The sequence below is a fragment of the Diabrotica undecimpunctata genome, chromosome 8 (assembly GCF_040954645.1).
Source record: "Diabrotica undecimpunctata isolate CICGRU chromosome 8, icDiaUnde3, whole genome shotgun sequence".
Lineage (NCBI taxonomy): Eukaryota > Metazoa > Arthropoda > Insecta > Coleoptera > Chrysomelidae > Diabrotica > Diabrotica undecimpunctata.
In genome coordinates, this window is record NC_092810.1 from 61,431,934 (window position 1) to 61,446,863 (window position 14,930).

Consider the following 14,930-nt stretch of genomic DNA (forward strand, 5'->3'; position numbering starts at 1 on the left):
TCGTCGAACTCAAAGTTTATGCAGATTCTATAGCCCCCATTCTACTCACGGACAAGCCCAAAAATATTCCTGACCACTTTTCTTTCAAAACTTTTCAGGGTATCTTCGTCTTTCTTCAAATTCCGCCCTAGTATTTTAAAAGTTAACAGTTTTTTATTTGCGTAATATGTCCTGTGTCCTTTGTCTATTCTGTTCTTTATTACTGCACTTACATCATTAGTTTCGGTTACTAGAGATCCTAAGTATGTGAACTTTCAACACTTAGAGACCTGTTTGGATGAAGTTTCTATTGTTTCGTCTTGCCGTGACGTAAACATATATTTAGTTTCATTCTGCTTTATCATCTCACGCCGCTTTATCAAGATCTTCGAAAGTCTCTTTTAACACCATCTCATTACGACCAAGTATCATGACGTCATACGCATATGCAGCGATTTGTTTGCTCTTTGTTATATTATTCAGGTACAAATGTATAATATGTTGCATGTGAGTCATGTTGTCCCATGTGGCGTACAAAACCGAATCTATATAAAAAAATTACAGAATGTACCAAATATAAATCAGACGTACACCCGGAAAGAAAAGTACTATACGGTGACAGTCTGGGAATGGCTCGCGGCTAGACAAAACAGTGGAGATGGTCGTGCGGTCCACAAAACAAAAAAATCCGAAGTTATATCAGGGGCGCCAGGTAAATTGGCCCACAGCCTTCCCTACGTTGCTATTCAATAAACCACCAACTTACCAATAGGTTTACTACTAAAATACTAAGTAACAGTATACAACCTGAATAAATAAAAAAATAAATGAAATTGTCAGATTAGAATTTAGTCAATTTTAATAAATAGATTCCCAAGATAGTTGAAAATAAATACATACATATTACATATTACAATATTATTTAACTTTACCATAGGCTTAATAAAAAAATAATATAAAAATGCGGCTTCTGCTTGCCTAACAAAAATTCATAAGTTATTTCTATTTAACAGAACAAAATGAAAGGTAGGACGTATCAAAAGTACCGGACGCTAAGGGGTGTGCGGTTCAATACCAACCAAAAAAAAATAATTAACGCAAATAGGACACCACGTGAGCTCAAGTGCGTGCGCAGAAAATAATATAAAAAAAAATAAATCTCAAATATATAACCCCCCCTTAGACGCAGTTTACAAAATTAAAATAGGTATGTGTAAATATTGAATTAATAAAATAAACCGCAAATTATCTTTAAAAAAAATCTGTAAAGTATTTGTAAATATGAAAATAAAAACTAACAGCAAATAATCTTTAAAAAAAAACTATTGTATTCCGCAAACCAAATTAGACGGTGCTTAAATCTTCCGTTGAAAATTAATTATCGATCCATACCTCGAATATTCATATACTTCACCGCGTGGAATTCCAGTTATAGTTCAGCGTGTCTTCAATCCAAAATCCCATACGATTGCCGATGTACATAGACTTGTGTGACAATGTTGAAAAGTTGAAAATTACAGCCAGATGGAAAAATACGAAGAAGAAGAAGCAGAAAAAAACAAACAAACCAACCAACCAACCCTGAAGCAAGAAAACATTAATTACCATCTGTGTCTAAAATAATTATTTGGAAATAAATATATTGATTTTAACACTTTGTTTATCTGCCTTTTGGCGATAATGGAGCAATACAAAAAAAAACTTGTCTCCGAACTTGAATGTATGAAAACTGATAAAAATGTGAATAGCTTTTTAGAGATGGGATAAAAAAATAACTACAACTTTTTAATTAATTAAAAACGAAATGTTCTAACACTCACCCTTCTTAGCCAGATTAGGGGTTTGAAATATCCCAAATTGGACCGAAGCGTAGCCGGCTATTTGGACTCGTGATTAAGGCTAATTTCTTGATCTAAATACGACTCCCGGTATTCACGTGTACTGTAGATCCGCTTTTTTTTAGCGAAATTGTGGATATTCCAAAAAAAACCCTTCCACGAAGGCAGCAAATCCCCTTGAATATCCACACGGTTCGGACTAGTCCAGATCCCACATGGAACAGCAGCAAAAGCAAAAAAACAAAAATGCCGTTTTTAATCTAGCCCAACCTTTCAGTAACACTCTCAAACCTGGAATCACTTTCTTTCCGTCGTCTTTCCGAACACTTGACAACTTGACACACGGAGGTCACCGAATAGTACCGAGATTCAAAAATTTCAATTTTATGATCCCAATTCTTCCAAGATAACTCTAGAAAGAACGATCTAAATTAGTTTCTTCACAAAAAAGAGGACGTGTTCCCTTAACTTCAGCACAATTTGCCAGACATTACCCCTATTTGAAAATTACTAATTTTATTTTCGCCACCTTGCTTATAATATATTATAGGCAACCGCTCTTACACGTCCTGAATTATTTAAATTTTGATAAAATAGAGGTGGGACTTTCTACTTTAAATTTGGAACGTAACAACACCTCCCTTTCCCAGAGGAAAATTTACGAGGAAAAACTAGACGAAGAAAATTTTCCCTCGCGCTAGCGACACACTACCTAAACTCTGAGCGAAGTCCACACAATCCACACAATCATCATCCACACCGTCTTCACCATGCGCAAGTACTTGGACAACGAAAGACATACCAACCTCAAACCACACGCACAAAGCAACAACTTACTTACAACACTTACTCCACTTCCACACAACAGTCATCTCTCATCGTATGAGATCAAGTAGAATAGTTTCAAATTCCAACGTCAATCTGACAACACTGATTTGGTCGGTTACTGGATGTTGCCCTTATTCGCGACCTCCCAGCTCTGGGGCATCGCTAGTACTTCACTATACCTCGCATAACATGAGTCCATAAGAAACTCTCCACCATTCCACTCTTACTGATACTGCGAGGAACATCTACCGAAACAGTAGTGTAATTCCAATTGTTCATTAAAATAAAAATGAGATAGGTCTTTCAGAATTTAAATCCGTATACAACGAAATTTAGTGAATCATCCAAAACTAAGCTATTATCCAACAAGATTCACCAAAACATAATTATGTGGCTTCGAAAAAATCCCAATTAAATAGAATGGCTTACTAACATCAAAACAAATCCCAACGCCATATCATCGAAGACAACATATTTCTGACCAAACCTAAGTGACATTCAATTCCATAAATCAAAAGAAATTAAGGCTACCGCAACCCTACGACTTCGTATTGGCTACCTAACACAAAAAAAAACGAATCGGTTGACCATCCAAATACATCCTAAGAACCGATCATAGCCAACACTCAGTCATCCTTCACGGACACAACAAAAAAAATAAATACAACCAATTTCAAAAGACTAACTAAATTTACTTAGACTAGACAAAACTTTTGCTAGTCCGTTCTACTCCGACCTAAATCCTATCGGGATCACCAGTCGGGTTACTAATCCTTAAATCCTTAATATTCCAAATACCTTGATCCTTGCCATTTTCATCCTCTAAACTATATGTCCAGGGGGAAACTTTCTTCTTCACGAAGTAGGGTCCTATCCATCTAGGAGCTAACTTTTTCGTGAAATATTTAGCGGCATCTGACAACACAAAATTTCTCCGCCATACTGACTGATGGGGCTGAAATTCCTCTGGACGTCTCCGTAGATTATAGGTCTTCTCACACTTAGCCGAAGCTTTATCTAAACGTTTTCTAACATCAACAAATAATTCCTGGAGTCCACGCGATCGATTATATCCCATTTTAGCTACTTCGTCCTCCGGGTCTCCGAGTTTGTCCTTTCGGGAAAAATCTCGTCCATCCACTACCATCTTCCGACCGAAATTTATGAAGTAGGGATCTTGACCAGTCGACTCGTGGTATGCAGTGCGCGTAGCACATGCTAGTTTGGCCAAATTTTCATCCCACTTCTTATGGTTGTCAGCTATATAAGTTGCCATCATTGTTTTAAGGGTTCGGTTATAGCGTTCAGATGGATTGCACTGTGGATGATACAACGCATTATAACGAACTGAGACACCATAGGTTTCCATCATTTTCTTGAAAATACCCGAAGTATACTGGACACCATTATCACATAGTAACAGACGTGGAACTCCAAATACGAGGAAAACTTCTTCTTCTATTTTCTTAACGACATGCACGGCTTTTGAGGATCGCAACGGAAATACCAAAGAAAATTTACTAAACACATCCATTACCACTAAGATAAACTTATAGCCTTGAGTTGATCTTGGGAAAGGTCCCATAAGATCGGTTGCTACTATCTCCCATGGTTGAGTAGCTTTAGGTTGAGGAGTCATAAAGCCTTTGGGCTTACCTTGTTCCACCTTATGCATGGCACACAGTGAGCAACGTCCAACGTAACGAGACACATCACTCCGCAGTTTCGGCCAAAAATACTTCTCGTTAATACGCTTATAAGTTTTCAGGATCCCCATATGACCTGCTAAAGGACTATCATGACACAACTTCAGCACTTCCAATCGTTGACCCTTAGGAACGACTTCCTTCCAATTGTCCGCTTCCTCGACCAAAAATCCATAACTGGGACGGATGTATTTATAAAGTTTGCCACCAGACATTCTCCACTGAGGATACTTCAAGGGATTAGACTCGATTTTTCTACAAAGTTTATCATACCAACTATCACCACTAGGAAGCGGTACAACCTCTTCAACCATATCAAGCACGGGAACTGACCGAGATAACAAATCGGGGACAACATGTTCTTTTCCTTTCCGATGCACAATCTTAAAGTCATATTGTTGCAATCTTACCGCCCATCGAGCTAATCTTCCAGTAGGATCCTTCAAATTTTGAAGCCATACGAGGGATGCGTGATCAGTCACGACCGTAAACGGAACACCCTCCAAATAAGGACGCAGTTTTTCGACTGCCCATAACACAGCTAAACATTCCCGTTCCGTCGTGGAAAAATTCCTTTCTTGACGCGTTAGTGATCTGCTCAGGAAACTAATTACTTCGTCACCATCCGGGCCTGGCTGCAATAACACGGCGCCCACTCCATATCCTGAGGCATCACATTGGACAACAAAAGGCAAATTGTAGTCAGGACAATTAAGTATCGGAGCAGAAACTAGACATTCTTTTATTTTCTGAAAAGATTCTTCACAACTCGGGGTCCAATTGAATTTTCTTCCTTTCTTCAATATCGCTGTAATTGGAGCTAGTAGTGTCGCAAAGGAAGGAATAAATCTTCGATACCAGGAAAATGTGCCTATGATGCTACGAACTTCCTTGACGGATGTGGGTGTTGGGATACGTAGCATAGCCTTGACCTTATCACCATCAACATGTAGTCCATTCCTATCAACCACATGACCCAAATACTTTAGTTCCGGTCTACAAAATTGACATTTATCCCAGCTAACGGTTAACTTAGCTTCTCTCAAGCGTCTAAAGACTTCCTCTAAGATCCTTACATGTTCTTCAATAGACTTTGTCACGATGACCACGTCATCCAAGTAAGTAAAAACATAGGGTTCCAACTCCGGACCGAGGACACGATCTATCAACCTCTGCCATGTAGCCGGGGCATTATGTAATCCAAAAGGCATTCTGCAAAACTGAAAAAGACCTCGACCAGGAACCGTAAAAGCAGTATAAGGCCTGGAAGCCTTAGCAACAGGTACCTGCCAATACGCCGACTTAATGTCTATGGTGGAAAGATAATGCGCGTTCTTTAATTTATTTAAAATATTAGAGATGTACGGTAATGGGTAGCCATCCCTCTCTGTTGCGGCATTAAGCTTTCGATAGTCTACGCAGAACCTCCATTTTGGTTCTTCACCTTCTGGAACCTTTTTCTTCACCAAGAGAATCGGGGACGACCAAGCACTATTCGATCGCTCCACTACTCCTTTCGCCAACATATCTTCTAGCTCTTTATCAATATGGCTTTGGATTACTGGGGATACAGGATAGTAACGTTGTTTTATGGGTGCAGATTTACAAACAATCACATGCTCAGTGACATCAGTACAACCAAGAGAAGTGCCCATTAGTTCACGACTTCTATTAATAACTTCCTCCAATTGCGACTTCTCTGCATCGGTCAAAATAGTTTGACCTCGGAGATGATCCACTGAACCTACCATTGCTGGAGCGTCCGAAAAATACCATTCGTTATGCCTCAAATCTGGAACGATACCCATAACACGCCAAAAATCAGATCCTAAAATCAGAATGTGCGGTACGTCCAAAATAACTAATACTGGCAAGACACGCAAGCGATCCCTAACCATGAAAGGTACTAAACATTCCCCCAACGATTCACACATCTGACCATTCGCCACTCTACAAACGGTCTTCTTCGAAGTATCCAACTCTAAACCCAAGTTTTGTAAAAATTTCCAACCAGTTCTTCCTACAATGGTCTTTGAAGCACCAGAATCCAATAATCCCAAAATTTCCTTTCCTAAGACTTTAACTTTCAAATATGGACGTTCATCTCCTTCGGAATGATGTAAAATAAAGTCTAAAATAGGACGTAGGTTGGTCGAGTCAACGTCGGCAACACCTCTTCGACCAGTTAGGTGCGCTTCCTTCCGTTTCCCGAATTACACGAAGGACAAGTTCTGACTGTAAACCCTTCTTTCTTACACTTAAAACAGTGAACAGCCTCCTTCTTCATTAGACACCCTACTGCCTTATGGCCTGACTGATTACAACGATAACAGATTAAAGTCCTAAACTTTCCTCTAGCGGACTCCGATTCGGATGAAACAACAGGACCCTCACTAACACTACTACAACTTTCAGCATCCACACTGATATAAGCTAGGTCCTTTTCCAAAGTATTCATTTTCCTACTATTCGGTTCAACATAGTTCCTAATACAATCACGTCTTTCCTCCATACTGCGACATAGAACACGAAGTTCCTCCAAGGTAGCTGGCAAAGGATCACGTAATCTATCTTGATAGAACGGATGCAAATTCCTAATAACTATAGACAATTTAACTTCCTCTGGAACATGACAACGCAAGCGATTAAAGTAACTATTCATTATTGCCAAGTAAACTCCAATAGTCTCAGACGAATGCTGAGTTCTCCTCCGAAGCTCTTCAAAAAGCGCTTCCCCATGGTGAGCTGACAGGTACTCCCTACGAAACTCTTCAACTAATTCAGCCCAACTCCCTACACGTAGACGAACATCTTTATAAAACTGATAGGCTTTATCCGAAAATAAATCTATACCTGATTCCAAAAGTATACTATCTGGTACATGACGAGCGAGACTCAATTCATTCACCATCTCAAAAAATGCAGAAATAGACATACCCCTAGCAGAACCTGAAAACTTTTCTATTCCCCATTTATGAGGAAGTATCATCCCAGAAGAAAAACTAGAGACAGACCCTGAAAAAACATTATTACCAGCTTGTGACATCGCTCCAGGAGAAGAAGCATGAACTTGTCCTACCCCTGCCTGAAAAGACTGATTTAAAACCGAAATCACATCGAGCGCTACTGGTACCGAACCAGATCCGATTGGATGCTGCTTATCATGTAAATCCTGTGACAACTTCAAAATCTCAGCAAGAAAGTCTGACTTAACAACCTGGGCTGCGTCTGCATCATCACCTGTTGGCAATACCATAAGATCAATTCTCCCCAAGACATGGTTAATCTGTGTCCGCAATCTCAAGGACTCAGCACAAGTAGGAGTTCCGGCAAACTTTCCAACAGCCGTATTCAGCTCCGCAAGTTTAGTCTCGATTGCAGTTTTATCCTGTGAAAAGGTGAATGGGTGCTCAGGATATCTAAAGCTTTCATTTGCTGCCTCACGACTAAGTGCATCAGACAGACTAGACCTCATAGACTCAACAGTGCCAGTAGACACTCCACGAATTTTGAGTTCATATTCCAGTTCCTCTTTCCTTAAGTAGTTGGGTACAAGTTTTCGCACCATCTTGCCAAAGTTCAAAATTTAAAAAAAAATGTATCAACCGAAAGGAGCAAATATTCAAACAAAATCAAGATATAAGTAAAAATATTAACACACAGGTACAGTTTACTTTATTAATGGGAGCAAACCAAAAGCAAAATAAAAGTAATAGTCGCTTTATTCAATCTATAAAATTTCACAAAAGATTTTCAAAATTTCATTGTTTCAGAACAAATTACAAGTCACAACATAATCTCAAAAAAAAAAGATTTTACATTCCCTAACATAAGTAAGTTAAACCACAATGTAGAATTTCGAAGTCCAACTTCTCAAAAAAATAAATTTGAACTCCAACTGAAATAGAAATATTTCAAAGTCCTAATATATCCATAATTCTTCTAAGTTCCACAACACCACTTCAAAGTATCTTCTTTTAAGTTCCATTTTTGGCTTCTTCCAACTTCACGTCACACAAAAAAAAAAACTAGTAAGCACTTCTTGGCATACACTTCCACTAAACACGAAGTTCTAAGACTACTACTAAGTGCAAAACCAGTGGTAAAGTAAATAAATCAAAGTTAGTCAATTAAAGCCCAAACACGTTAGGTTAACTAATTAAAAGGAATCTACACAAGGGGTTGACAAAAAAAGGTTAATTAATTAAGGGCCCCACGTTGGGCGCCAAAATATGTGGCGTACAAAACCGAATCTATATAAAAAAATTACAGAATGTACCAAATATAAATCAGACGTACACCCGGAAAGAAAAGTACTATACGGTGACAGTCTGGGAATGGCTCGCGGCTAGACAAAACAGTGGAGATGGTCGTGCGGTCCACAAAACAAAAAAATCCGAAGTTATATCAGGGGCGCCAGGTAAATTGGCCCACAGCCTTCCCTACGTTGCTATTCAATAAACCACCAACTTACCAATAGGTTTACTACTAAAATACTAAGTAACAGTATACAACCTGAATAAATAAAAAAATAAATGAAATTGTCAGATTAGAATTTAGTCAATTTTAATAAATAGATTCCCAAGATAGTTGAAAATAAATACATACATATTACATATTACAATATTATTTAACTTTACCATAGGCTTAATAAAAAAATAATATAAAAATGCGGCTTCTGCTTGCCTAACAAAAATTCATAAGTTATTTCTATTTAACAGAACAAAATGAAAGGTAGGACGTATCAAAAGTACCGGACGCTAAGGGGTGTGCGGTTCAATACCAACCAAAAAAAAATAATTAACGCAAATAGGACACCACGTGAGCTCAAGTGCGTGCGCAGAAAATAATATAAAAAAAAATAAATCTCAAATATATAACCCCCCCTTAGACGCAGTTTACAAAATTAAAATAGGTATGTGTAAATATTGAATTAATAAAATAAACCGCAAATTATCTTTAAAAAAAATCTGTAAAGTATTTGTAAATATGAAAATAAAAACTAACAGCAAATAATCTTTAAAAAAAAACTATTGTATTCCGCAAACCAAATTAGACGGTGCTTAAATCTTCCGTTGAAAATTAATTATCGATCCATACCTCGAATATTCATATACTTCACCGCGTGGAATTCCAGTTATAGTTCAGCGTGTCTTCAATCCAAAATCCCATACGATTGCCGATGTACATAGACTTGTGTGACAATGTTGAAAAGTTGAAAATTACAGCCAGATGGAAAAATACGAAGAAGAAGAAGCAGAAAAAAACAAACAAACCAACCAACCAACCCTGAAGCAAGAAAACATTAATTACCATCTGTGTCTAAAATAATTATTTGGAAATAAATATATTGATTTTAACACTTTGTTTATCTGCCTTTTGGCGATAATGGAGCAATACAAAAAAAAACTTGTCTCCGAACTTGAATGTATGAAAACTGATAAAAATGTGAATAGCTTTTTAGAGATGGGATAAAAAAATAACTACAACTTTTTAATTAATTAAAAACGAAATGTTCTAACACTCACCCTTCTTAGCCAGATTAGGGGTTTGAAATATCCCAAATTGGACCGAAGCGTAGCCGGCTATTTGGACTCGTGATTAAGGCTAATTTCTTGATCTAAATACGACTCCCGGTATTCACGTGTACTGTAGATCCGCTTTTTTTTAGCGAAATTGTGGATATTCCAAAAAAAACCCTTCCACGAAGGCAGCAAATCCCCTTGAATATCCACACGGTTCGGACTAGTCCAGATCCCACATGGAACAGCAGCAAAAGCAAAAAAACAAAAATGCCGTTTTTAATCTAGCCCAACCTTTCAGTAACACTCTCAAACCTGGAATCACTTTCTTTCCGTCGTCTTTCCGAACACTTGACAACTTGACACACGGAGGTCACCGAATAGTACCGAGATTCAAAAATTTCAATTTTATGATCCCAATTCTTCCAAGATAACTCTAGAAAGAACGATCTAAATTAGTTTCTTCACAAAAAAGAGGACGTGTTCCCTTAACTTCAGCACAATTTGCCAGACATTACCCCTATTTGAAAATTACTAATTTTATTTTCGCCACCTTGCTTATAATATATTATAGGCAACCGCTCTTACACGTCCTGAATTATTTAAATTTTGATAAAATAGAGGTGGGACTTTCTACTTTAAATTTGGAACGTAACACCCAAACAAGTAGAGGCCAAAAAGAGGACCAACAAGTATATGACTTGTATAATAGACAATGAAAGATATGCAATAACCCAATTGGCTACAGTACGACTGGTGTAGAAAAAACACCTTCTAAAGAAGAAAAAAACTAGTTATTGCCCTATAAGTATTCTAAGTTCAAATCCTAAAGTTTTTGTGAGTTTATTGTTTGGTTATTTTTCTCCACTGTTTGAGCTTCTTCTAATGGACCAACAATTTGGATTTAGATTTCAAATGCCTACCGAGTTAAATTTAATGACACATATAGACCTTCTATCTGATGCATTGAAGAAGAGGTCACAGATTGTTACTATTTACATTGACTTCAACATGTAACATAATGTATCATGACATGGTAATTCATAAGCTCCAGAGAATTGGAATTGTTGAATTTCTGCTCCCTTGGTTTGGGAGGAACTTAACAGGGCATAAACAGATCCTTAAACTGGGTAATCTTTTCTCAAAACCTATTACTGTGCCCTCTGGGATATCTGGGACCACTTCTCTTCAAATATATTTATTAATAAAATGCACTGAGTGTTTCACTGACAATTACTATCTGACCTATAACTTATATGACTAGCGTTCAAGCAATGACATTGTTGCTAGCACAAACAAATGCAAAGTTATGGCTTTCTTGAGATCTGTAAATTGAATTGATTTTCCACTATTAATAATTCCGAATTAATAAGTGTCTGCTACAAAACATTCCTCTTTTCAAAGAGCTGGGTGTAACTTTTGACCCATCTCTCCAATTTTTCTAGCAACAAATAGTGTACTTAATAAAATGTGTTAGATGTTGGGTTTTACCAAAAATACCCTTTGGGATTTCAATAATTTATTAGTTCTGAAAACACTCTACTGTTCTTGTTCAGTTTCATCTAAAATATGCCTCTCGCTGTTCTATACTGTTCTATAATGTCCATATTCATTCTCTGTAACTGGCCTAAAACACAATGTAGAATTGATATTCATGTTTCCTCTAGAGCATTAAAGTCTGCCAGTTTTCAAGTTTTCTATTCACTGTACAAATGATGGTCTTCACATTTTTATACCCAGATCTGTTAGACTGGGTAATCAACACCTAGAAATTAACTTTTTTGCTTCTTATAAAACGCTTCTTTATTGAAGGATGGTCTCTTAGTAGACGAAGTCTATATACAGAAATTGGTCTATAAATGATTCATTAGCAAAGAAACTGATCAAAAGGCAAACACCTTTATTTACTTTAAGATCTAACTAATGAAACAATATTTTTAACATGAAAAGGTGAAACCATGAAGAGTAGTTGCAGCTCTACCAGAAGAGGATGAAAACAGTGTAAAAGTGACATTCTATGTATATAAAGCATAATAATTATTTTCTCCCCAATTAGTCCAATGAGAAAAACGAAGTTAACGAAGGCAATTATGACTCTGAGTACAATCAAGGTGAAGCTTTTATTGATTTTCCTGACCAAATAGCTGCCTATGCACTCTGTATGTCAGAAAAACTGTAAAATGGTATAAAAAATTGATATTTCATGATTACATATACCTCTTGTAAATGGTAAAACTAAAACTATTTTACATAATAAAGTAAACAACAAAAAAAAGTGAATATAAAATTCAAGCATTAATTACTATTTAAATGGGAATAAGCCACAATTAAAGGTTAAAATATGTTTATTGACGTTTTAATTTCCACTTTGGAAATCATATTTTGAGAACGATTTCCGAAGTGGAAATTGAAACGTCAATAAACGTATTTTAACCTTTAATTGTGGCTTATTCCCATTTAAATAGTAATTAATTTAAAATGCCACAAGAAAATAGCTTCAGAACAATATTAAAATTCAAGCATGTTCACAAACCTTCAACCTCAAGCTAAAGAATCAGTAGAGCCAAAGAGAGTTACAAGAAAGATATACATGCCTTACAAAACTATAACAAGTTACTTAACAAGTTATTTAACAAGATGCTACATTAACTTGCAAAACAGTGATCAAGTTTTTCCAGAGAGTAAAATACTAATGTGCATTTCATAAATCTTCCAAAAGCATGAACTCAACATTTAGAATTTTTTAGGTACACTTTTTAGACACTATTAGAACTTTTTTAGATCAGAACCAATTTTTTTATGTTCTCAAGACTTATACAGAATTTTTACAGGTTACTTTTTTCTACAAAATCTTGTTTTGTTTATAGATTTTGCTATTCACTCAAAATAATATAAATATCTACAATAAACTCTGAATAAATATTTTTAATCTTAACCTTTCACCAGCAATAAAGAATTAAACACATGCAATTTGCCTGGTCTGTTCCTAGTTCTGGCATTTTCTTGGACTGAACAACTGAATAGCATGCAGAGTAAAAAATATTAGTAACCATTTCACCTGAAAATATAAAATTAGCCCTTCCAGTAGTACATTGACTAGATAATTGAGCATAGTGATATAGTGAAGAAAAATTTATGATCATTTAAGATTGTTTTTTCCTTCAATAGTAAAAATTCCTGATTTTTCTATGACTCTCTAGACCATTGCACATTAGTGTTCTGGGTACACAGTTTTCGGGTAATATTGCAGTGGCTACTATGGCATTCTGACAATCTAACTACCATCAACGAATATAGATGCATATGTGTCTATATTCCTTGCTACCATGATTGCACACTATAATAATTTCTATTTAGTGGTCAATTGATTAGTACTTAGTTAAATATATTTATTCTCATTCAAAAATATAAAATAATCTTAGGTAGTGATTATAATTTCTTTCTAATATCTTACGCATACTATATAATTGTTATTCAAGATAGCGTTTTCAAAGTCTACCCGTTGTGTTTAAAAAGGGACAAAAAGTATTTATCAACGGAGCAACATTATTATCATCAATTTAAAGATCTCACATTTCTTCCCTTTTTTATATTTCTATAAACTACCACCCATGTTAATCTGTCTATTTTTGGAATGTAGAAATTATAATTTTCTCATAATATAGTTTTTATATCTTATTTATTTACGTTTTTATAACTAGGTACTTCAACTCTTAAATTAAATTATATTTTGAATGAATTAGGAATACTTATATTTAAGAAAATTAGTCCTTTTTTAAATAAATAATATGATCAAGCCGAATGCAACTTATTGCTATAATACCTACTACTCTATTTACCAATTTTGGTAAAGAATATTCCCAAGACTTGTTGATATTTATATTTCAAATTTCAAAGTGATTAAAAAAATCATTAAGTATTACTAAAAATGTAACATTTACTTACCTGCCATTTTTTGGCTTGTGTGAGCAACGAATCAGAGTAATTTGATAATTTTATTTTAATCATTCACTTTACAATAAAATATTTAAAATAAAAAATATATTCAAGTTAAGTTTAGCACATTATAAACCAATTATTATTCTTTTAACTGAAACTTTTAACCTGTTCTGCATCTAACCCCAAGCTAAAAATTCTATTTCATTCGAACCGATAGTTCATAACAATATATAGAGATGATTTTACAAGATTGATATGCTTAAGTTACATGGTCTACTATAGTTATGTGCCATATTTAGGTCCTTACCATTTCTTCAAACTGTCAAATTTCTAACCAAATCTTATAAAGATTACTAGAAAATTTTGGTGTTCGCCAGAGGTAGAGGTACTTAAAATTTATCATAGATGGTGAGATTTTGGTATATATAACATGGAACTCATGGAACTTTTATTTATCATTAAAAATAATTCAAGATACATTTAAAATAAAAATGTTAAAAAAAATAAAAACAGATTATAATACCACCCTAAGATACATCTTATATTAAATAGCCTTAGTTAAAATAATAGAAAATGTGGTTTAATCGCTTGAATACTTGAAGCCAATTTAATTATATATTTGATTTTTCAGAGTGTATTTTATTTAATATTTAAGTTTATTATTATTTAGAAAAAAAATAGAGAAGGTGTTGTAAGTATACCATAAAAGGCCGAATTAGGAATGTCTGCATGAAGGAAATAATGAAAGTAAACACAACACTAACACTGATAAATAGAGAAAAACAACTGCTGGGGTGCGAGCACATGAGAAGAATGATAAAAGAAAGATAAATGATTTGAATTTTCTCCCTTTAAATATGTTCAATTTAATTTGATACGATATCATTTTAAGTAAAAGTAGATATACCTAATTATGGTGTAATATTAGCCTTTCAGCCTTCTAATTAGACTCTACTTTTGTAAAAAAACCTTACACAACTCGTATGTAATATATTGGATTTTTCTGTTAGAAATTTATTTGTGACCTAAAATGATTGATAACTCTTTATTTAGATGTGCATAACATGCTATGTTATTTTAAGAATAGATTTATTAATTTGAAATATATTAAAATATTA

At 35.1% G+C, this 14,930-nt stretch overlaps 1 protein-coding gene across 2 annotated transcripts in view; it reads right to left on the reverse strand.

Moving 5' to 3' along the window:
• Window positions 1–14,930, reverse strand: part of LOC140447621 (uncharacterized) — a 53,935-nt gene that overhangs the window by 37,455 nt on the left and 1,550 nt on the right. Inside the window, exon 1 of one of the 2 annotated variants that reach the window (XM_072540377.1) lies at window positions 13,819–14,012. The exons of the other annotated variant lie outside the window; for it this stretch is intronic. Within the exon in view, the coding sequence (XP_072396478.1) occupies window positions 13,819–13,825 (7 nt within the window). The 5' untranslated portion in view covers window positions 13,826–14,012. Of the gene's footprint in view, window positions 1–13,818; window positions 14,013–14,930 lie in introns of those variants that run through there. 2 annotated transcript variants of the gene reach the window in all.